This window comes from Manis pentadactyla, chromosome 2 (genome assembly GCF_030020395.1).
Source record: "Manis pentadactyla isolate mManPen7 chromosome 2, mManPen7.hap1, whole genome shotgun sequence".
NCBI lineage: Eukaryota > Metazoa > Chordata > Mammalia > Pholidota > Manidae > Manis > Manis pentadactyla.
This window is the reverse complement of record NC_080020.1, coordinates 216354728-216380721: the sequence shown is the minus strand read 5'-3', so window position 1 is coordinate 216380721 and position 25994 is coordinate 216354728. Positions and strand designations below refer to the sequence as shown.

At 37.9% G+C, this 25994-nt stretch overlaps 1 protein-coding gene across 18 annotated transcripts in view; it reads right to left on the bottom strand.

The window, feature by feature from the left end:
* The window catches only part of DTNB (dystrobrevin beta), a 258809-nt gene that overhangs the window by 218402 nt on the left and 14413 nt on the right, over positions 1 to 25994 (bottom strand). For 17 of the 18 annotated variants that reach the window (XR_008995919.1, XM_057497369.1, XM_057497381.1 and 14 more), the window contains exon 2: positions 4349 to 4416. The exons of the other annotated variant lie outside the window; for it this stretch is intronic. Coding sequence is in view for 16 of the 17 variants with exons in the window: in XM_057497381.1 (XP_057353364.1) it covers positions 4349 to 4416 (68 nt within the window). In the remaining variant the exon portion in view is untranslated. The remainder of the gene's footprint in view (positions 1 to 4348; positions 4417 to 25994) is intronic. 18 annotated transcript variants of the gene reach the window in all.

The window sequence follows — 25994 nt, the reverse complement described above, 5'->3', positions numbered from 1 at the left end:
TACAACTGTATTAATATACAACAAAATAGACTTCAGAGCAAAAAAGCATTACTAGGAAAAGAGGTTACCTACATGATGAAAAAAGATACAATTTTCTAGGGAGATATAACATCTTACTGTATGTGCATCTAAGAATAAAAGCTTCAAAACACTGACAGAACTAAAGGGAAAAAAATTTAAATCCATGATCAGAGCAGAGATTTTTTAACATCTTTCCATAATTAAGCAAACAAAAGGACAAAAAAGGTTTCAATAAAACATGTAACAAGTTTGATCTAAATCACGCAGAAAATATACACATACTTTTCAAGCACTCATAAAATATTTAGAAAAACATAACAAAAAATAGCAACAGAGTCAAAGACTCTACAACATCCTTCATTCCCCGACCTTAACCAACTAAGCTAAATATTTTTATAACTAAAAGTCATTTATTTGCAAATTTAAAAGAATACTTCCAAATAATTCATAATGAAGATTAGAAAACAGAGAATTGATCATGAGAATAGTATGTATCATAACACATGGAAGGCAAAATAAAAAAATAACAATAAAGTTTATTCCTAAGTGCTTACATAAAGAAGAAAAAAGTGGAAAATAGATGGCTCAACATAAATTAGAGAAGGAACACTAGAACTGCCTGAAGTAGAAAGAAAATAGTAAGTATAATAGCACAAAACAATGAGGTAGAAAACAAAGATACGTGGAGAGGACCAGTAAAGTCAAAAAGTCCTTGAAAAGACTGACAGAGTTGGCAAGAATTTAGAAAAGAAAACAGTAAAATCAGAAAACTCTGAGAGTGGTGTCAAGTGTTCAAGAATTTCGTAGACTCACCTATAGAGCTTTACCTTTAGCACCAGAGTTCAGAAACACCATTGTAACTCATCGCTTTTCATTTTTCTTAGTAATTTTAGATCACGTAAGAGTTGTAAACTACAATTATTTCTATGTAATTTACTCCACTCTTCCTTTAATAAATATTTATGGAGTTACTGGGGTTACTAGCAAGATGAATAGATGTGATCCTTACGATGCTTTAGAGTCTACAAGAGAAAACATTAAGCAAAGACAGAACAAACTAATTTCACTGCTATTCACAATAGGAAATTAAAAGATACTGTCTAAAAACAGAAAGGTTTGAAAATATCATAGAAGGGAATACTAATAAGGGTAACATAAGATAAATTATTAAATCACTATGACCTCTTTCATGCTACAACGACAGAGCTGAATAGTTGTGACATGATGAGTTCTATGTGGCCTGCAAATCCTAAAATAGTTAATTCTTTGGCTCTTTAAGAAAAAGATTGCTGGCCCCAGCACTGTATTAACAGAGTAAAGGAGAAACATAGTCATCTCAAGGGAAGCAGAAAACATCTGATAAAATTTAATACTCACTCATGATTTAAAGAGAATAATAGTAATAACTCTGATAAATTAGAACAGAGTAGTTCCTTAACCTTATAAAGGGTATAAAACCTGCAACAATTACCATTTTAATAGTGAAATACTGTATCCATTCCCATTAAGGTCAAAAACAAGATATGGATGGCTGCTCTCTTTCCTGCTCTTCAATATAATATCTGAGGTCCCAATCAGGACAGTAGGGCACAAAAAAAGAGGTATAAGGATTGCACTGCAAGAGTCAAAACTGTCTTTCTTTTTAAGTGACAAAGCCCTAATGTAAACCATAAAGTTAGGGTGATAACAATGTCTGAAGGTACACCAATTGTAATGCATGTGCCTCTCTGGTGAGGGATGATGGCAATGGGAGAGGGGACAGTGTAGAGATGGGATAGCTGTGCATCTTCCTATTAATTTTGCTGTGAACCTAAGACTGCTGTAAAAAATATATTTTTTTAAGTATGTATGTAGTTATCTACCTAAGTAGAGATCTATAAGCTAACCATTAAGACTAATGAGTGGAAAAAGATCAGTGTATTCACAATTGACATAATAAAATCAACCCAACACCTAGATGACAGAGCCAAGTGATAAGGCTGGCAAAGGTGATTTCTGCATCCACAGAAGTTAGTTATGCTGTTGATTTTGGATGATGCTGGAAATTAGAGTGGGGCTTCTCGAAGCAAATACCACTGCCACTGATACAATTCTTCCTGTGAAGAAATAGGGGAGACTCAAGAAGCCATACTCACCAAACATCTCCCAGACTGCCCACATCCTTGAATTTGTTACAGAAGATGGTTATTTAAATGAGATGTATGTGTCAGAGTGATAACATTCAGTAAGCAGTAAACCCACTTCTCTGCAGAATACCCAATTTCTACTTCAGACATCTACCCTGGTCACCCTCTGTCCCATACCCATGTTTATATACCCCAGGCACTTCTTGGTATCAGAAACTATTGTTTCTTTATTTGGTTTCCTATTTTGTTTCCCCTTGCTAAAATGCAAGCAGTCTAAAAGAAGTCAAGGACTCTGTTTTGTTCTCCACTATAATCTTAGCACCTAGAATAGTGCCCAGACATAAGAGATTCTAAATAAATGTGTAAAAAAAATGGAAAAGACACCTATGCTGAGCCTTGGAGGATAGGCAGGAGCAACACACCAGATGAAGGTGGAGGGAGCCACATAAGCAAAGGCACAGAGACATGAAAGCACCATCTACCTGGAGAAAAGCAGACTCAGGACTGCTGGGAAATGACACACGAGGATTGTAATAGAAATTGGGAATTTGTGAACTGAGGATAAAAGAGGCCAAAGGGGATTGTTTGGCATGCTTAGTTGCTGGAAAGTGATGAGGAAGGGATTTAAGAAAGAAGGAACACAGATTTATATATTTCAGTCTGGCAGCATCAGAGCTCACAGATTTGAGAGGCTCAAGACTGGAAGAAGGGACCAGAAACTGATCGCTTTAGTTCAGAAAAGCAACAATGGTAAAAATATTGATAGTAAACACAGCTAGCCATATTAAACAACAACTATTCTGTGTCAAGCACTGTGGTAAGTGCTTTACTCACATTATCTCATTTAATCATCACAATAATTTTCTGAAGTAGGTACTATTCTCATTTTATGGGTGAAGAAACTGTAGTACATAGAGATTAAGTAACTCACCTAAGGTAATACAGCCAGTAAGGAAATGAGGGACAAGATCCAAACCCAAGAGGAGTCTGACTGCAGAGCCTGGAATCAAATCCATTACGGTAGGAAGAACACACAGACCCAAGACTCACTGATGAGGTAAAACTAAGCTGCACTTTGTGATTTCTTTCGAGGTGGAAGGTGAGGTAGACGAAGATGGCTCCAAGGTGTCTGGCTTGAATGACTAGCAATTCAGGACTCAGAACTACCAAAGTCCTTAATGATCACTGAGACTATCTCCCCCAAATTTTCTTCTCTGCCATCTTTAGCAAATAGCTACCTAGTCTATGCTTGACCAGACAACAAAGATCTGAGTTGAGTCAAAGTCTGCCTCCCATTACTAAGACTCTAAAGATATAAAATATCTTGACAGTTGAAAGGGTCTGCTGAGACTTTATCCACTGATTTTCACTCTGTGATATGTAGAATTCTAGAATTCTGCAAGTACTTGAGGGGCTATTTCAGGCTGGGCTCCTGCCTCCCCTCTTCAACCAAGCAGTACCAATTTTATGACACTCTTATGTTGAGAGTCCTTGTAAGATCTCATTTGAAAAAAAAGAGTACAATGATTTTAAAAGATTTCACAATCACTGGTACAGACTAATAACCCTATTTCATGGGAAAGGAATTTGAGGTCCACCAAGTGTGAGTGTGCTGGTCAAGGTCACATAGACAAGTAATCACAGAGCAAAACAACCCTTCAAATACTGGAATAGCCCCACTCCTGTCACCCATCTTTTTCTTTGTTTGAATTTTATATGAGAATGTATTTTTCTCAGAAGACTTAAAATTGCATAGTAAAGTAATATTTCAAAGTACACGTTCATGCTTTTAATTTTCCCTTTAAATGTTGTCTTAACACTTAGTTTTCTCTACCTTAGAATTTGTATCTTGTGTAACATATATAATGTATTAATTATTTATCACCACCTGCAAGTTCATGGTCTGAATTGACTGGAATGCCTTAAACTCACAAATATTCCAGGTAACATTTCTGCCTTATAATTTATGACTTTGCTTAAGAAACCAATTCAAGTCAATCCAATCAAAATACATACTCTGGCTTGGGGTCCTCCAACTCCATGATTCTTTACCACCCATTCTTCCCTTTCTAAAGCTTGTAATACAAAACTTCTAACTGATGAAAGCTGTGACTTGATCAGAAAAAAAGAAAAGAAAAAGAAAGGAAAGAAGGCTCTCCCATCCATATTAACAAGAATTCCAGAAACACACAAAGACTCACGCATTTCTACGAACAGCTGCCTCTTCTCTGCCATGGTCTTCTGCTTGTTCCCACTTTCCTCAATCATCCTAGGGACAGAGAAAGATAAAATAAACCACTGTGATTTTGATAATGCAACCAAGTGCTAATCATTCTGTTGTGAAGAGGTATGGGAAATCAAGTTGTATATGCACATATAATAAGCAAGGACCAGTAAAAATAAGGCAGAAGCCTGGTACAGAAAAAGACAAACAGCATTCCTTTTATTTGACAGCTTCTAAAAGATGAAAAACTAAATATTTAACTGAGCTCAGGCACTTGCTTCCTGCACTTAAAATATGGGGCTATATCTTATTTCAGAGAGAGGGGCGGAAGATGGCGGCGTGAGTAGAGCAGCGGAAATCTCCTCCCAAAACAACATATATCTATGAAAATATAACAAAGACAACCCTTCCTAGAATAAAGATCAGAGGACACAGGACAATATCCAGACCACATCCACACCTGAGAGAACCCAGCGCCTCGCGAAGGGGGTAAGATACAAGCCCCGGCCCGGCGGGAACCGAGCGCCCCTCACCCCAGCTCCCGGCGGGAGAAGAATAGGCAGAGCGGGAGGGAGACGGAGCCCAGGACTGCCGAACACCCAGCCCCAGCCATCCGGGCCAGAGTGCAGGGCGCTCGATACTAGGAAAACAGGGCAGCAAGAACAGTGAGCAGGAACTGGAGGCTGGGCGACAGAGGACATAAGAAAAGCGCGCGACCATTTTTTTTTGCTTTTTTGCTTTTTTGCTGCTTTGTTTTGGCGAGTGCTTTTTGGAAGTCTTAAAGGGACAGGGACCCCAATACTAGGGAAACAGGGCAGAAAGACCGGTGAGCAGAGGCCTGAGGCTGGCACCGGAGAATAAAGAAAAACGAACGACCACCTTTTTTTTTTTAATTAAAAAAAAATTTTTTTTTTTTTAATTAAAAACAATTTTTTTTCTGTTTTTTTTTTGTGGTCGTTGTTTTGTTTTGGCGGGTGCTTTTTGGAAGTCTTAAAGGGGGAGGGCGGGTCACTTAATCCAGAGGTAGGGAATCCGGGATCTCTGGGCACCCTAACCCCTGGGCTGCAGGGAGCAGGGAGGCCCCTTACGGAGATAAATAGCCTCCCAGCAGCTCCTGCTCCAACGCGACTCCACCATTTTGGAGTAGCTGCCCGAGCCAGGCCACGCCCACAGCAACAGCGGAGATTAACTCCATAGCAGCCGGGCAGGAAGCAGAAACCCTGTCTGCGCGCAGCTGCGCAGCACAAGCCACTAGAGGCCGCTGTTCTCCCAGGAGAGGAGGGCCACAAACCAACAAGAAAGGAAGTCCTTCCAGCCGTCACTCGTCCCAGTTCTGCAGACTATTCCTATCACCATGAAAAGGCAAAGCTACAGGCAGACAAAGATCACAGAGACAACACCAGAGAAGGAGACAGACCTAACCAGTCTTCCTGACAAAGAATTCAAAATAAGAATCATAAACATGCTGACAGAGATGCAGAGAAATACGCAAGAGAAATGGGATGAAGTCCGGAGGGAGATCACAGATGCCAGAAAGGAGATCACAGAAATGAAACAAACTCTGGAAGGGTTTATAAGCAGAATGGATTGGATGCAAGAGGCCATTGATGGAATTGAAATCAGAGAACAGGAACGCATGGAAGCTGACATAGAGAGAGACAAAAGGATCTCCAGGAATGAAACAATATTAAGAGAACTGTGTGACCAATCCAAAAGGAAAAATATCCGTATTATAGGGGTCCCAGAAGAAGAAGAGAGAGGAAAAGAGATGGAAAGTATCTTAGAAGAAATAATTGCTGAAAACTTCCCCACACTGGGGGAGGAAGTAATCAAACAGACCACGGAAATACACAGAACCCCCAACAGAAAGGATCCAAGAAGGGCAACACCAAGACACATAATAATTAAAATGGCAAAGATCAAGGACAAGGAAAGAGTGTTAAAGGCAGCTAGAGAGAAAAAGGTCACCTATAAAGGGAAACCCATCAGGCTAACGTCAGATTTCTCAACAGAAACCCTACAGGCCAGAAGAGAATGGCATGATATATTTAATACAATGAAACAGAAGGGCCTTGAACCAAGGATACTGTATCCAGCACGACTATCATTCAAATATGACGGTGGGATTAAACAATTCCCAGACAAACAAAAGCTGAGGGAATTTGCTTTCCACAAACCACCTCTACAGAACATCTTACAGGGACTGCTCTAGATGGGAGCACTCCTAGAAGGAGCACAGCACAAAACACCCAACATATGAAGAATCGAGGAGGAGGAACAAGAAGGGAGAGAAGAAAAGAATCTCCAGACAGTGTATATAACAGCTCAATAAGCGAGCTAAGTTAGGCAGTAAGATACTAAAGAGGCTAACCTTGAACCTTTGGTAACCACGAATTTAAAGCCTGCAATGGCAATAAGTACATATCTTTCAATAGTCACCCTAAATGTTAATGGGTTGAATGCACCAATCAAAAGACACAGAGTAACAGAATGGATAAAAAAGCAAGACCCATCTATATGCTGCTTACAAGAAACTCACCTCAAACCCAAAGACATGTACAGACTAAAAGTCAAGGGATGGAAAAACATATTTCAAGCAAACAACAGTGAGAAGAAAGCAGGGGTTGCAGTACTAATATCAGACAAAATAGACTTCAAAACAAAGAAAGTAACAAGAGATAAAGAAGGACACTACATAATGATAAAGGGCTCAGTCAAACAAGAGGATATAACCATTCTAAATATATATGCACCCAACACAGGAGGACCAGCATATGTGAAACAAATACTAACAGAACTAAAGGGGGATATAGACTACAATGCATTTATTCTAGGAGACTTCAACACACCACTCACCCCAAAGGATAGATCCACTGGGCAGAAATTAAGTAAGGACACGGAAGCACTGAACAACACAGTAGAGCAGATGGACCTAATAGACATCTATAGAACTCTACATCCAAAAGCAACAGGATATACATTCTTCTCAAGTGCACATGGAACATTCTCCAGAATAGACCACATACTAGGCCACAAAAAGAGCCTCAGAAAATTCCAAAAAATTGAAATCCTACCAACCAACTTTTCAGACCACAAAGGCATAAAACTAGAAATAAACTGTACAAAGAAAGCAAAGAGGCTCACAAACACATGGAGGCTTAACAACACGCTCCTAAATAATCAATGGATCAATGACCAAATCAAAATGGAGATCCAGCAATATATGGAAACAAATGACAACAACAACACTAAGCCCCAACTTCTGTGGGACACAGCAAAAGCAGTCTTAAGAGGAAAGTATATAGCAATCCAAGCATATTTAAAAAAGGAAGAGCAATCCCAAATGAATGGTCTAATGTCACAATTATCGAAATTGGAAAAAGAAGAACAGATGAGGCCTAAGGTCAGCAGAAGGAGGGACATAATAAAGATCAGAGAAGAAATAAATAAAATTGAGAAGAATAAAACAATAGCAAAAATCAATGAAACCAAGAGCTGGTTCTTCGAGAAAATAAACAAAATAGATAAGCCTCTAGCCAGACTTATTAAGAAGAAAAGAGAGTCAACACAAATCAACAGTATCAGAAACGAGAAAGGAAAAATCACGACGGACCCCACGGAAATGCAAAGAATTATTGGAGAATACTATGAAAACCTATATGCTAACAAGCTGGGAAACCTAGGAGAAATGGACAACTTCCTAGAAAAATATAACCTTCCAAGATTGACCCAGGAAGAAACAGAAAATCTAAACAGACCAATTGCCAGCAACGAAATTGAAGAGGTAATCAAAAAACTACCAAAGAACAAAACCCCCGGGCCAGATGGATTTACCTCGGAATTTTATCAGACATACAGGGAAGACATAATACCCATTCTCCTTAAAGTTTTCCAAAAAATAGAGGAGGAGGGGATACTCCCAAACTCATTCTATGAAGCTAACATCACCCTAATACCAAAACCAGGCAAAGACCCCACCAAAAAAGAAAACTACAGACCAATATCCCTGATGAACGTAGATGCAAAAATACTCAACAAAATATTAGCAAACCGAATTCAAAAATACATCAAAAGGATCATACACCATGACCAAGTGGGATTCATCCCAGGGATGCAAGGATGGTACAACATTCGAAAGTCCATCAACATCATCCACCACATCAACAAAAAGAAAGACAAAAACCACATGATCATCTCCATAGATGCTGAAAAACCATTTGACAAAGTTCAACATCCATTCATGATAAAAACTCTCAGCAAAATGGGAATAGAGGGCAAGTACCTCAACATAATAAAGGCCATCTATGATAAACCCACAGCCAACATTATATTGAACAGCGAGAAGCTGAAAGCATTTCCGCTGAGATCGGGAACTAGACAGGGATGCCCACTCTCTCCACTGTTATTTAACATAGTACTGGAGGTCTTAGCTACGGCAATCAGACAAAATAAAGAAATACAAGGAATCCAGATTGGTAAAGAAGAAGTTAAACTGTCACTATTTGCAGATGACATGATACTGTACATAAAAAACCCTAAAGACTCCACCCCAAAACTACTAGAACTGATATCGGAATACAGCAAAGTTGCAGGATACAAAATCAACACACAGAAATCTGTGGCTTTCCTATATACTAACAATGAACCAACAGAAAGAGAAATCAGGAAAACAACTCCATTCACAATTGCATCAAAAAAAATAAAATACCTAGGAATAAACCTAACCAAAGAAGTGAAAGACTTATACTCTGAAAACTACAAGTCACTCTTAAGAGAAATTAAAGGGGACACTAACAGATGGAAACTCATCCCATGCTCGTGGCTAGGAAGAATTAATATCGTTAAAATGGCCATCCTGCCCAAAGCAATATACAGATTTGATGCAATCCCTATGAAACTACCAGCAACATTCTTCAATGAACTGGAACAAATAATTCAAAAATTCATATGGAAACACCAAAGACCCCGAATAGCCAAAGCAATCCTGAGAAAGAAGAATAAAGTAGGGGGGATCTCACTCCCCAACTTCAAGCTCTACTATAAAGCCATAGTAATCAAGACAATTTGGTACTGGCACAAGAGAAGAGCCACAGACCAATGGAACAGACTAGAGAATCCAGACATTAACCCAGACATATATGGTCAATTAATATTTGATAAAGGAGCCATGGACATACAATGGCAAAATGACAGTCTCTTCAACAGGTGGTGCTGGCAAAACTGGACAGCTACATGTAGGAGAATGAAACTGGACCATTGTCTAACCCCATATACAAAAGTAAACTCAAAATGGATCAAAGACCTGAATGTAAGCCATGAAACCATTAAACTCTTGGAAGAAAACATAGGCACAAACCTCTTAGACATAAACATGAGTGACCTCTTCTTGAACATATCTCCCCGGGCAAGGAAAACAACAGCAAAAATGAGTAAGTGGGACTATATTAAGCTGAAAAGCTTCTGTACAGCAAAAGACACCATCAATAGAACAAGAAGGATCCCTACAGTATGGGAGAATATATTTGAAAATGACACATCCGATAAAGGCTTGACGTCCAGAATATATAAGGAGCTCTCACGCCTTAACAAACAAAAAACAAATAACCCAATTAAAAAATGGGCAGAGGAACTGAACAGACAGTTCTCCAAAAAAGAAATACAGATGGCCAACAGACACATGAAAAGATGCTCCACATCGCTAATTATCAGAGAAATGCAAATTAAAACTACAATGAGGTATCACCTCACACCAGTAAGGATGGCTGCCATCCAAAAGACAAACAACAACAAATGTTGGCGAGGCTGTGGAGAAAGGGGAACCCTCCTACACTGCTGGTGGGAATGTAAGTTAGTTCAACCATTGTGGAAAGCAGTATGGAGGTACATCAAAATGCTCAAAACAGACTTACCATTTGACCCAGGAATTGCACTCCTAGGAATTTACCCTAAGAACGCAGCAATCAAGTTTGAGAAAGACAGATGCACCCCTATGTTTATTGCAGCACTATTTACAATAGCCAAGAATTGGAAGCAACCTAAATGTCCATCAATAGATGAATGGATAAAGAAGATGTGGTACATATACACAATGGAATACTACTCAGCCATAAGAAAAGGGCAAACCCAATCATTTGCAGCAACATGGATGGAGCTGGAGGGTATTATGCTCAGTGAAACAAGCCAAGCGGAGAAAGAGAAATACCAAATGATTTCACTTATCTGTGGAATATAAGAACAAAGGAAAAACTGAAGGAACAAAACAGCAGCAGAATCACAGAACTCAAGAATGGACTAACAGGTACCAAAGGGAAAGGGACTGGGGAGGATGGGTGGGTAGGGAGGGATAAGGGGGGGGAGAAGTAGGGGGGTATTAAGATTAACATGCATGGGGGGGTAGGAGAAAAGGGAGGGCTGTACAACACAGAGAAGGCAAGTAGTGATTCTACAACATTTTGCTATGCTGATGGACAGTGACTGTAAAGGGGTTTATAGGGGAGAGCCTAGTAAACATAATATTCGTCATGTAAGTGTAGATTAGTGATAGAAAAAAAAAAAAGGGCAGTTTCTGTGTGGTAACCTCCAACGAGTTCTACACAAGGGTATAAAGGGCATATAAAAGTGTAGGCAAAGGGTCTGTTTGTGTTTATACAGAGGATCAAAGCCTAATTGGGCTACCCCGAAAATGAACTAAGATATGATATGAAAAAGAACTTCCAACATCTGCACTCTCTGGAAGACTCATGCCAGAAGATGATCATCAAAAAATCCCAACAAAGATCCACGCACTGCTACAGCTGTAGATGCACTCATCCCACCAGTTCCTGGACTTGCCATGGGAATGAGGAAGGAGATATCTAAGCTGGCCTGTGCATACAGTAAAACAACAAAATTGGACTGGATCTATACTGTTGGAACTCAACCAAGAATTTGGAGAAGTGCAAATTGTAGCGCTCCAAAGTCTTACAACTACAAACTATTTACTGTTAAAAGAACATATGGCATGTGAACAATCCCCAGGAATGGGTTGTTTTAATTTGTCTGATTTCTCTCAGACTGTTCAAGTTCAGTTGGACAATATCCACCATATCATAGATTTCACAAATCATTCACAAATGCCTAAGGTGCCTAACTGGTTTTCTTGGTTTCACTGCAGATGGCTGGTAATTACAGATATGCTTTGGTTATGTAACTATACTCCTATTATGTTAATGTGTGTGTGCAATTTAAGTAGTAGCTTAAAACCTGTACATGCTGAAGTTACTCTACAAGAAGATATATCAAAGAAATAATCAATCTTCCCATGTTTTCTTCCGCCTGCTACTTCTATAGCTTTTCTTCTTCCTTCCTAATTACAACCCTTAAATAGAATTCGTGCCTCATATCAAATTTACCGAGTATCATAATTCTTCCAAGTGGTAAAGATACCTCAAGACAAATGCTGGGCATAGAAGCCACAGGGCATAAATATGCAAAGAAGTAAAAAGCTAACTTTTTCAAACAATAAGGCTTCTCTCTCACTTACCAACTTCACATTTCCCTGTATGGCCCCGGAAGATGACTGGTTAGCCAGAGACGGGTAAGATTCCTCAAGGGAGGAACAACCTAAGACAGGCACAGTCGCAGGGGGGCCATCAGGTGAGAAATTGGGGATCAACAGAGGTGAGGCTTAGAACCTCACCCCCCCGTTGTGAGAGAAATGTTCTGCATACGTGGATGTTTTATTGCCCTGGTCTAGCTTGGATTAACACATAGTCTACAGGCACACACCTGATCATCTACATGTGCTCTCTTACAACACTAAACTATGTTTTCTACCTTTATCTTGTATCTACCTACCACTTCAGCATTTTATTAAAAATAATAATAATAAAGAGAGAAATGTGGTATCCACATATAAATCAAGTATAAAAACCAAATGAGTATTCATATTTGAACTGACTGTTTAGAGTTCATAATGCATGAGCAAAACCGAAAGTTTCTGTGATGACTGCCCTTGTACTGTTCACTATGTAACTTATTCACTATGTAAGAATTTGTTCTCCATGTAAAAACTTGTTTGTTATGCCTCAGAAGATTGGAGACTGACGAAAATTAGGCTTGGGGTGGATTAATGATTGTGCATTGAGCATTGACTCCCCTATACAGAATTTTATTGTCGTTAACAACCATTTGATCAATAAATATGAGAGATGCCCTCACAAAAAAAAAAAAAAAAAAAAAAAGGACAGACTTCCAATGGTAAAATAAATTAGTAACCGGGATGTAATGTATAGCATAAGGAATATAGTCAAGATATTGTAACAGCCTGGTAGGGTGATAGCTGGAACCTAGAATTATGTATATAAATGTTCTACCACTGTGTTGTACACTTGAAACTCATGTAATGTAATACTGTGTGTCAACTACCCTTCAATAAAAAATAATTATTTAAAAAAAAAAAAAAAAATATGGGGCTATATCTTATTTCTAACTTCAATTTTTTTTCTCTGCAGAGCCCTGGATTAGTTGACAGATGGTTCCCCATATCCCTATTGTTTTATACAGATAAACATGTTACTAAATATAATTTATAAAATAATTATATGAAAGGCTACAATGAAGAACATGAGAGTAGTTAGCTTTAAATAAAAGGCATAAGTAAAATCTTCTGTTTTTTTATGTTAAACAATATTAAATAAAAAAGGTATTCATACCCAAATTCAAAAACTTCCAAATGTAATAGTAGTTTAGATTGAAGCTATGTCAGTCACTTTGTTAAAACTCTTTTCACACATTATCTCATTTAATCCTTCCAACAACCCAGGGCACTGGTATTATTATTATTATTATTATTATCATTATTATTATTATTATCCCTATTTTATGGATTAGGAAACAGATGCTTAGAAAAGAACACTAACTTGCTCAAGGGCATACAACTTAGAAGTAGTAGAATGGAATTCCAAATCTTTCACTAAATTTCTTTCTTAATTGTTGCTTTTAGATGCATATTTTCAAATCTCTATTCCTACAAAGCTAGACCACAAATAGTGCATTCCATGAACTTTGCCTTACTCTAGAAGAAAAAGTATCTAGACAAATAGCCTAAGCCAAATAATTTCCCACGTAGATTAAACTGTTGTAAATCATGGAGTGACTTACACAACATCTTCTCAAATATGTTAGATTCACAAATTAAATGATGACTATACACATTACATACCCATTAAAAGCAAGGTGTTTGGTGAAAGTTTAATTATATAAATAGATCCTAAAGCAAATTTAAATTTCCTTAACATCCTGCAGTATTTTGATAATTAAGACTGTCCCTTTTCAAGGTCATTGAAATGTTACCAAATAGGTTTCAACACACATCCTGGTTACTTAACAATTTGCCCCCAAGTAGAAAGAACTTTAAAACAGAAAGAAAGCAAGCCAAAGAAAAAGCAACCAGAAATAGCAAAAATCTAATGAAATCTGGTCGTAGATTAAAAAAACAGCAGTTAGTACCTGTAGCCTGTAATTATAAAAAAAGATATCCAAAAATTTGCTCCCTCTTCCCCAATCTTGTTCTCTCACTAGGTAATATAAAATTTAAATGCTACACAGATTAAAACAAAGAATATCATAATGTCATTTATATTTCAATTATTACATCTTTTTTCTACTTTCACTATTTCTTTACATCACTTTTCCTCAAAGTACGGTCTAAGAATTCTGGAGATCCATCCCTAAGTTCTTCATGACAATTTTCTAAATTTTGTCTTTATTTCCAGAAAAATCTTGAAAAAAAAATCAATATGCACCTATTCTGGATCACCTGGATGACCACCAAACTACAAGCACCACCACACCATTTCAGAGCCCCCATCTCCATGTTTGACTACGTGCCCTGGTAGCAGAAATCACCTAAAATGAGTTGCCAAACCAAAGAAACTATACTACCCTGGGTCAGACCTGACCTGTTACCTGTTTTTGCAAATAAAACTTCTATTTTTACTGGAACACAGCCACACCTACTCATTTATGTATTGCCTTTGAATACCTTCACACTACAATGGCAGAACTGAGCAGCTGTAACAGACAGCAACTGTCATGCAAGGTCTAAAACAATGCTACCTGGTCCTTCAAGAAAAAGCTTGCCAACCTGACCTAAAGCCACAGTAATTAATACTGCACCACTAGGTATGTCTGCTACAATTAGGTAAGCATGTTCCCACCATCAAAACAATAAAGATCATCATCCCCTGTGGGTCTGGGTTCTAGTTCCATTACTGGAAGTCTATCCTTGGGCAAGTGCTTTAATCATTCTAAGATTTATTCCTCGTTGCTGAAATGGCATGAAAATTACATGTACTTCATTACCCTACAGTTGACAATTTTTACTGAGCAGCTCTTAAGTGGCAGGCACATCTAGATGTACTGGAAATACTGTAATGAATGAGAGACAAAGTCTTCACCTTCATGTAGCTCATATGCTTGTGAGAGGATTAAATGCACAGACAGTGCCTTGACCCAAGATAAGCACAAGCCAAGTGGTAGCTGCTACTCTCATTATTACAATTACGGCCCTGCCACTGCTGCACAGGAAGTCTATGAATCTAGTGGGGAGGATCTTGTTTGTAATTAATGATAACATGATAGGCTATTTATTTCCTTCTAAGAAAGTCCTTGGACTTTTTGAAACTAATAAAGCACAAAGTGTTTCTTTAAAAAACACTAAGAAATTTTATTACCTAAACTGCCAAAATGATGGGATCTTCAAGTCATGTGGACAATTACTGACCTGAACCAAACAACACATAAAAACATACATCAGCTTAATCAGAGATGCCGAGTGAAATGGGTCATCACATGGATGAGCCAATAATGCACAGATTTAAATCTGCTTAAAAAATATTTTATAAATTGGGTTTTAATTTTGTTATTGTGTTATTTAAACTTTTTTTTTTAAGTTTATAATGGAGTTGTACTATACTCACATTTAGCTAATACAAATTCAACTAAAAGAAAGCTAGAGAGAGAGAATTATTTAAATGATGGGCAATTCCACACCAGGGTGCCTTGGCCAGGACAGTGGGAAGCAGACGGAATCTGCAGCTCCTGCAGTCTCGGTTCCCTCTGGCCTGGACAAAGTAGGCACCCCCTATTCTTTTTGTTTACTTCTCTTTTTTTAATAAAAGCATAGGCCCTAAAGACACTAAAGAAAGAGTAACCAGTTCTAATATGAAGAAAAAGCGGGCTATGCTAGCCTTAGAACTGCATGCTGGTCTCCACCATAGTATGGCTCCTGGCGAAACTGCAAAAGGAATTTTTATCTGTGTTAGATTTCCCCTGTACTCATTGATTTCAGAAACTGTCAAGTAAGATTTGACTACAGTGTGTAAAATATAATTAAGATACACTCAACTACAAGAATTTGATACTAATGTTTCAGAAACAGTGTTTCTAATGTTTCAATTGCTTTAGGAAATCATACTCATGTGACCACGTTCTTAAAGTTTGTAAAATTATTCACAGTATAGAAAAAGCCTCAAAATGTGGAGCTATAGCATAAGGCCAACTATAATCATTCTTTTAAAAACAATAATGAAATATAAGCAACATGCCAACCTGCATGTCAACAAAATTAAAACAAACTGTATTCTGACTGGAGTAACAATGATTTAACCATCATGTATGTGTATGAATAAAGATTAAAAGTAAATCTGAAAATGAAATACATCCGTAAGGTACAGGTTTTTTCCCAAGTTTTAATTTGTTACTTTGTTACTTGGCAATTTTTTAAAAGTTGAATATATTTGATATGTGCACTTAGAGCTTTTAAATTTTTACAGACACTTTCATAGATTGTTAATGAATGTATATTAACACAAGCATTTTAGAGGGCAATTTGGCAACATATACCAAAATTTCAAATGTATTTTACCTATGGCCCAGTAAATATCTTTATATTGTTAAAAAATGAAAAGAGAATGGGAGAGGAGGAAGGAAAGAAGGAAAAATCCAATGTGAAACTGCTTAAATAAGTTACGGTAACAGCCATACACTGAGATAGAGAAATTCATAGGAACTAAAAAGAATGTGATACAGGTATAGCCAACTTATGAAAAGATGTTCAAGACAAGTCAAAATGCAAGTAAGGAAACAACATTGTAACAGCAGAGCTATTCCTGCCCTGCCCAGATACCCTTCCGTGGCCTGACCTTTGCCAGACCCCCAATGCCATGCGTGCTGACTGCTAACTCCCCATCATAGCTGCACGCTTCTCTGGTGAACAGCCTTCAGCTGAGTGAATACTCTCTAACCAAGAAATGCCTAAGAAGTAACTTACCCCCTCTATAGAGGGCAACAGACAGCTGCAGCTGATGACTGACTGAAATGAGGTACTAAAAACCCAGTCACAACCTAGTAAGAAGGAGTGAGCACATAACACCCCTATTCCACCAGTAACTAGAAACATGAGCAGAATGTGTGCTGGCGCTGTTTGAGGTCTGTGAAAAGTACATATCAGCAGGCACATGGGGAAAGAATACAGAATTCAAAGCACCACTGAAAAGGCAGTGATTATACACTTTTCCCTCTTGTATCACCTGGCTTAAACTTCACACAGTACAACCCCCAAGCCTAGCACTGTGGTGCACACACAGAAATCCAGGAGAAACTCTCCAGTTCTGGCTTGAAGAGAAGAAAATTTACCAAAGCCTAGGGGTAGAGCGGGAGAAATTTTCCAGGGCTTTTTTTTCTCTCCTTTCTTTTCATTGTCTCCCACCCCAGCCCAAAGGCAATCCTAAGGTGGGGGTGACAGCAAAAGCAGCAAAGGCAGCTGGCCTGAGAAACTACAGGAGTCAAAAAGGTAAGGAAAAGAATCTTTTCTGTTCAGTTGGCTGCAGTTCCAAGAGAGGCCCCATTGATATTCTCTCTCTCTATCCTCTGCCATTATGGCGCAACTGCAAAAATGATCAGTTTCTGGCCAGAGAACAGAATATGAGGGAATCACTAGGGTGATAGCTGAGCAGCAGTTCAGGAAAGCAATCCCATATTGCTGTTTATGAAATAACAGAATCTTCTCCAACCTGCATATGTGGGGATCTGCTCTTAATTATCACACCAACAGCTTTGAAAACTCAGCTACAAAAAGACCTCCACCTAGGTCCCAGGATGACAAGTGGGAGACACACACGTGGCACAGATTTAACAGCACTGAAAAGACTTTGAAAACTAAACTGCCATTAGAATACAGCCAACAGAAGGTAGACAGAAATCTGTGGACTAAACCTAACCAGGTCAAGTGCCTGCTAGAACAAAAATATCATCTTCCGAAAGATTTTTAAAAGACCCAAAGCCTTATAACATAATGTTCAAAATGTCCAGAAAACAATTTTAAATTACTTGGCAAACAAAGAACGAAGAAAATCTTAACTCACAAGGAAAAAGACAACAAATGCCCTGACAAGATGATACAGACGCTGGAGTAATCTGACAGACTTTAAAGCAGCTGTTATAAAAATGCTCAAATGTGCAAACACGAACACTCTTAAAACAAAAGATATGAAACAAATGTAAATGTTAGAACTGAAATATACAATAATTGGTGGGGGGACTCACAAGATGGGACTCAACAGTAGAATGGAGATGACAAACATAAGTTTAAGATAGACAAACAAATTATCGAATCTGAACAAGAGTAAAAAAACAATAGAGAGAAAGAGAGAGATTTCTTTTTACAAAAAGGAATAAACCCTCAGGGATTTGCTGCACAAAAGCAAAGAGTCTAATATTCACCATGTCATAAAATCCCAGAAGAAGAAAAGGAGTGTGGTGACATGGTGCTAAACAATACATGGAGACACAATGGCTAAAAACTTACCAAGTTTGGTGAAAGACATACCTACAAATTCAAGAAACTGAGCAAACCCCCCCAGAAAACTTGCACTTGAGTCCATCTATCAGCATTTGCATCTAGGGTGCCCAAAGTAACACAGATTGGCTCCTGTAAAAAAGACCTTCAAGATGGACTGTGTAAGTGGGCCACCTGCCAACCAGATGCCTAAGATCCCAGTGCTGTAACGAATGGCTTGCTGAGAACCCCTGGTTGCTGCTGCATGGATGTTACCGAGACTCTCACTGCGGTGGAGCTACGAAGGGACACGGAAAAGGCTTACACAATAGCCTTAGCATTTGAGAGAGATGGGGCGCTGGAAATTTTAAAGACAATTAAATTGGTTGGGTTTCATTAAGTAGCATTGATGCACAGAAGAAAGAAAATGCCAAGGCTGAAATCAGACAACTCCGAAGCATGGTGGCAGCCAGAAGACCTTCGTGGCAGCATTTTAAGGTACGTGCAGCTCCTACAACTTGAAGGCAGATTGTGCTAAAAATCAGGCACAAATTCTGATTATGAAAGTAGGCAAATTACTAAGACTGAATTCACTGTCCAGCCTAGATTCCCCTGAACCCTCTGAGCTAGAAGTGGCTCCCTTGCTCTTGCTACAGGGTGGCAGTATCCTCTGCCTACAGAGTATGTAAGGCCTCATCGGAGATGCATGTCTCAAAAGATGCTGACCCCTACCTCCCTCACTGCTCCGAGATTAATAAGTAGGATCAAGTCTTGCCGTTATTGAATAAGGATATTGTCCTGCTTTGGACAGGACAGGTAATTCCCCAAAACAGCTGTTGGACCTGATGATCTGCACTGACAGGAGCTACGAGAACATGCCTGGGACTAGATCTGAGTGCTGAACCTGGGGTCCAGGTACAAGGTTGGTAAGGAAAACCTTGTTGATGTAGGGGCACTCTCGTACGACCGAGGATTCAATGTTCCAAAGGACGCCTGGAGTCAGCCCTAAAGTGCTGTTGCATTGGCTCATTGAAGCAGGGGAAACTGGTGGCCTGTAAAAAATGAGTTGGAGATGTTGCATCTGCATGGCAGGTAGGTTATCAAGGAAAGAGTCAAAAGGGAAGTTTCTCCTCCCCAAATCTCCTAACCATTACCAGTTCCATCTATACAGGACTGATATCACCTGCTTTTTTTTTTTAACCTGAGGATTTTTCTGACCTCTTAAATCCATTTTGTTCCCTGCATGGCAGGTCTGAAATATTATATCCCTGGAAATGAGTTTAACCAATGAGGATGGAGCTGGTATATATATTCCACCTACTTCACCCATTCAAGGGGTATAACTATGAGGATGTTTTACACTGGCTTTCAGAGTTCCCCAGTGGGAATAGTGCCAGTTATCCACAGTGGTAACTTGCTTGATAACAAACCCTTTATTTGCTAACTTCCCCTCCCTACCCCCTACTGGTATTTCCTGGGATGACCTCTAAAACAAAATACTTGCAGTCAATCTTCATCCAAGAGTCAGCTCCTAGAGAAGGCAAACTAAAACATTTAAGTTTTTTCATTTCAACCAAGCTTACAAATCAGATTATATAAAATCCAAATTTATGGGAAGGATATAAACTATTACTATAAATGATTTCCCTGGACCTTCACGATGGTGACTCCATCCCAGGGCTCTACAGATACTAATACCTGCATCTTTGTAATTATGATTTTAACAGTTCCACAGAAAACACAGATCTAATCCTACTGCCACACCTGATTATATGTTCTTATCTTCCTGATATAACCTTGAAGATCAACACTTACATGAATGTAAGTCCATCTCTCCACTTCCTTTCACTTGAACTCCTGGCACTTAGCCTTTTCTCAGCCTCCCAATCTAGAAATAACCAACACCTCCTAATCATTCCCTTCACGTACTACTCTGATTCCAAACCCTGCCATTTCCTTTCTCATAATCACTCTCATATCCACCCTTTTTCCGCTTTCAACTGCCAAAATCTTTGACCACATGAATGCACAAATAAAATTCTATGATGCCGTGATCTCAGGACTCCATACCCCCTACTTCCTGTAGTTCATCCTGTGGAATACAAAGAAATCCACTACGCGTATTTATTCTAACATGTCTGATCTTCAGTGGATCTAATCACTCTACTCAGGAGCTTCATTCCACCCAGTTAAAAAATGATCAAAAGATCTGAACAGTGACCTCACCAAAAAAGATATACAAAAGGTAAATGCATATGAAAAGATGTTCAATACCATTTGTCATTAGGAAATTACAAATTAAAACAATGAGATACCACTGAAGCCTATTAGAATAGCTAAAATCCAAAAGACTAACAATACCAAATGTTAACAAGAATGGAGAGCAACAGAACTTTCATCCATTGCTAGCAGAGATGCACAGATAACCATCCTAGAAGATACTTCGGTGGTCTCATACAAAGTTAATCATCATCTTGCCATATAACCCAGCAATTGCACCACTAGGTATTTACCTAATTGAGTTGAAAACTTATATTCACACAAACCTGCACTTGAATGTTTATACCAGCTTTATTCAAATACTGAAAGCAACCAAGATGCCCTTAAATATGTGAATGGATAAACAAACTATGGTACTTTCATAAATGGAACGTTGTTCAGTAATAATTAATGAGCTATCAAGCCATGAAAAGACATGGAGAAAGCTTAAATGTGTTTCACTAGGTGAAAAAAGGGCTATTGTGAAAAGGCCACACACAGTATGATTCCAATCTTATGACCTAGAAAAAACAAAGCTATACAACTGGTAAAATGACCAGTGGCTGTCAGAGATTTGCAGGGGAAGGGAAAAGGGATGAATGGGTGAAGCACAGGGGAATTTTTAGTGTAGTGAAACTTCTGTATGATACTGTAATGGTGCATACATGACACAAAGCGTTTGTCAAAACCAATAAAAATTTACAACACAAAGTGAACCTATGTAATTTTAAAAAAACCTATGTAATTAAAAAAAAAATCCTTTAGGACTTTAGAGGATCCCAGTATGAAATGCAGACTGTGACCAAACAATCTAACTGTACCACAAATGTAAGAAACAACCTCACTGAAGAGGGTGAGGGGGGAACTAGTGATCTAAGTAACTCTGGAAATGAACAGAGTCTGTACGACTAAAGGTAAAACAAAAAAACATAAGCAGTTTCCCTCAGGTTATGCATTAACAATTCTGATACTGCTAAGTGTGTATACTGGAATTCAATAATTAAGTAAATGGAAGGCCAATGGTGGAGTGTGAGGTTACAGATAAGCAAGGTGAGAAGCTAGAACACCAGTGTGGTAATGAATTACAACTGGAGACATCAATACAAGTTCATGTTTAGCTTAATATAGATACAGATAGTTACATATAGAAGTATTTGTGAATATGTGTACACATCTGGGTTAATATATACATATATATATGTCCTTGCTCTGTTAACCAAGAGGGCCTAGAAACAATATCCTAATAGCAATGAACACACGTAAGTGCCCAAAGTTGGTTTATAATACCATTCTCCAATAAAAGGAATCAAAAACTTGATCTCCAATAAAGGTACCAAAAGCCCCTTGGAGAAATGGCTGAGGCAGGAAATAGGTGAAATGAGCCTGGATCATCTTGTAGTATAGAAAGTAAAGATGCTCTGGGAGGAAACAACCCTATGTTAGTGGTATATCAAGGGACACAGAAGCCAACTGAAAGAGCTCCCAATGCCAAAATTGGAAAAATTTCAGAAACAACATAAGTTAAGCAGTACTAAATATCCTTACATTGACACTGATATAAATGAGTGAATAAATGAAGAGATGACAAATATCCTGTGCAGAAGAACCCCAAATAATTTATGTAGACTCTGCACTGAAGAAGGCGGAGCGTTAATCCCCATTCCTTAGGTATGAGCTGCACACAGTGACTTCCTTCCAGAGGAAAAGAGGGAGGACAGTGGAGAAGCCTGATAAACACTACCTTAGCCAGGTGATCAAGTTCAGCACTGACAGTAACAAATCATGTCACAGTATATACCCGGGTAATGATGCAATCAAAGTGGCATTCTACCTCTGTGGTCTCAAAACCAACAAACCCAGGCCAGTCATGCCAGTCATGAGAAAAACAAGAGGCAAATCTCAACCGTGAGAAAATCTACAAAATGTCTGACCAGAACTCCTCAAAACTGTCAAGTTACAGCAAGAACATGATGAGAAAAGCATGAGAAAGTGACAAGGTCAAGAAAAGTCTAAGGAGACACAACAAAGTGTAATGTATCCTGGATAGGACTCTAGACCAGAAGAAGGCTATCAGGTAAACATTAAGGAAATCCGAATAAAGTATGGATTTTAGTTAACAATAACACATCATCATTGGTTCATTAACTTGTAATGCACAAACCAAACTAATGTAAGATGCTAATAACAGAGAGAAGACAGTATGGGATGCACATAGGAACTTTATTATTGTTCAGTTTTTCAGTAAATTGAAAATTGTTCTGAAAAATAGTTTTTTTTAAGACAGCACAATTATGTATTTCTTTTCCTTTATTCTCTTAGCTGATTTAAAAAGCAATTCCACAAAAATCTATAAAATTTTATTCTTGGTCCTGTAAAATACAGAATCCCCTCAAGACATAACTAAGTCTTAAATGTCTACATACCTAACCACAGTGCCTCAAAATACACTAAGCAAAAACAGAACTGAAAGGAGAAACAGACAAATACACACTTATACTTGGGAGACTTCAACACACCTCTATGATCAGTACAAGTAGAAAGTAAAGGTGGGTATGGAGGGCCTGAGCAACACTATCAGTCTGCTAGATCTAATGGATATTTATGGAACACTCCACCCAATAATGACAAACTAGAAATTCTTTCCCAGTGCCCATGAAACATGCATCACCAAATTCAAAAAAGTGAATGCTTCTGGAGATGGAAGCAGAATAATGTGACTGCAGAGGGATACCAGCTCTATTAGCTGTTTTATTTATTAGGCTGGGTTCTGGGTACACTATATTATTCTTTATGCTTTATATGTCTGATTTCATAATAAAATTTTAAGTTACTTACTTTGAGTATATTATCTGATAAATATTTTCTTTAGTGGTTTGTGGGGGGAAAAGGCAGATCTCCATATAGTTTATTATTAACATGGAGTATATCAACTATCATAAGCTCTGTACTTTTATTCCAAATGTACAGGAATTCTCACAAACTCCATAATTTAGTATAATATTCACTACTTCAAACTTTAGTGATGTTTTCTATGAGTGCCCCAACAATATCTGCTTGCAAAGAAATGTATTTTAGTTTGTCACCAAACTAACATTATTAATTGGTCTATATATTATTTCAGCCACTTTAACCAAAACAGGAAGAACAAAGGTTTATGACTTTTTATATTTTACTCCCAATGTAAGAAATCTCCAAAGATATTTCTAAAAATGTGTCATTACATTAATGAAATTTTAAGGTATTTGATTAATTAGCACATAACTACAATCATCACTGAAAAAAGCTCAATAAGTTTGTCTTCATATCTGGAATGCTTAGTTTTAAAATATCTGAATTGATAATATTTTTACCATTTTTAGCAAATATCTTAAGGTGCGATAATGATGTATATAAATTCATCCAATAGCTATCAATACAGCAAATGCAATCAAATAGCATTTTTAACAATATTAAGGATTTTAAATGATTCTTCTTTAATCTGCTTAGATCATTTTTGTTTTTAACTTTGCAGTTCCCTGACAAGTTCATAATACAAACAGAAGTTCAGCTCTGTGTTCTTCTTGCTCTGTATGTGTCCTTGCATCATGATTTCAATCTTCCATTCAATCTGAAACTTAAATCTGCAGTTTCTTTGCAGGATTCTTGTTAAGCTTTTTGTCTATTTAGCAAGGTTCATTTCATTCAAATCAAATAATATAATCTGAAAGACCACTCCACCAGGGGGAGGTGAACTGTAATATGTCCAAACAGAATGTAAGCAAACAAATAAGGAGGCTCACATAACTGGCCCCTCCAGGTGTGGTTTCCCCAGTATCCCTCCTCTCAGGTTAACTCACCATATCTGATGGATATCACCGGACATACAGGTGGAGTAAAGTGTTAACCTATTAACTGTAAATATTAGTAAAAGTTAATTGCCCATATTTTCCTGTTGTACCCTGCCTACAGGATTAATTCTGCATACCTCCCACTTTGGAAACCATTACTATTTTTAAAAACTAGAAAAAGATAGGACTGTTCTATCTAGGCTTGTGAAGCAAATGAAGAATATGGATGGTAGAATTAGATGAGGAAATTTAGAGCATAGGTAATTAGTTAACTTGGCCTAAAGTTACAAAGCTAATAATTTGTGGAGTCGGGCAACCAAAATTTAACTCTAAAGCCCTCCTTCCACTGTGCCACATCGCCCCCTCCAGGACAAACATGAGAATTCCAGGAGTGATGAATGAATACAGACACCCACACAGTGGTGCTGGATTGGATCTTAAGTCACAATTAAATGGGGTCAGGAGGCTAATGCAACAAAACTCCTAGACCCTTCTCAGTCCCAGGCAACGTATTCCAGGGTTGGAATGAGTCTGCAGGCAGAAGTTAAGTAACTCCCACAGTAAAGACTAAAGGAAGATTGAGTAGGCTTTAGAAATGTTTCCAGAATGTCTCTGTACTGCAGCTAAGCTTTAAATATCCTTCATTTCCTCTACAAAGTATCCATGTCTTGAAACTTCTTGTGCAAGTTCACTGTCTCCCAGCAAACCCCCTGTATGTATGCCCATTTAATTAAGTCAGAGATGACTGAGATTGTCACTAATGAGTACTTAGCTGTAACTAGTCAAACCTCCCTGATTATTTCAGGAAAATTTCCAATTATCCTTCCTCTAATACTTCTCATCACTTTCAGATTACATAGAAAAATTCCAGGGCAAATAAATGTTTGTAAAATCATGGAGATTTTCTTTTTTACAAATCTGAAAAAGTTCTCTAGGTTCCAATAAAAAACACTCAACAACTGCATTCCACTACTATTCAGAGCTCTGAATAGCAAATGTAACCTCATAGGACCATGGTAGATATGAAATAAATCATGTAAAGCATTTAGCACAATGCCTGGCACAAAATAAGAGCCTGATAAATGTTAGCTATTATTACTGTTATTGATGTTAATATGTAACTACCTTCTTGGATAATGCCTAGACTAGAATTCTAGAGGCAAGGCTCCATAATTTACAGTTCTTCTGACTCATTTAAAAGTATAAAAATATAGACTTGGAAGAAGATAAGTATTTTGCTATCAATCATTGGCAACATTTTAAATTTGGAATAGAGGAAAGGTTGTAATACAAGAGAAAGGAGGCAAAAAGGTAGAAATGCAATGTGCCCAACAAATCAGAATAGAATGTAAGAAATTAAAGGGGAAGTAAGCCACAAAACAGAAGAAACAGGTCCCTCTAGTCTGCTAAAGACAAACCTCAGAGTTTTTCCTAAAATCTGCCATGGCTGCTTATTTCATAAGAGGAAATTCTGGTTCTAAACAAAGATACTAAACTACTGATCTACTAAGGAAATATTAAAAGTATATGAACAATAAAGGAGGAGGTACACTCTTGAAATGACACACAACACTCTAGTTTTCATATTCATATTTCAGAAAATACACCCTTGTTAGTTATTCCTATAGTTAAGCTTGTCCCTAGAGAGATTTTTTAAAGAAAGCTATGTAAGAATTACTTTTTCAAATGACTATGGTATTCATGAAGTGATAAGATGA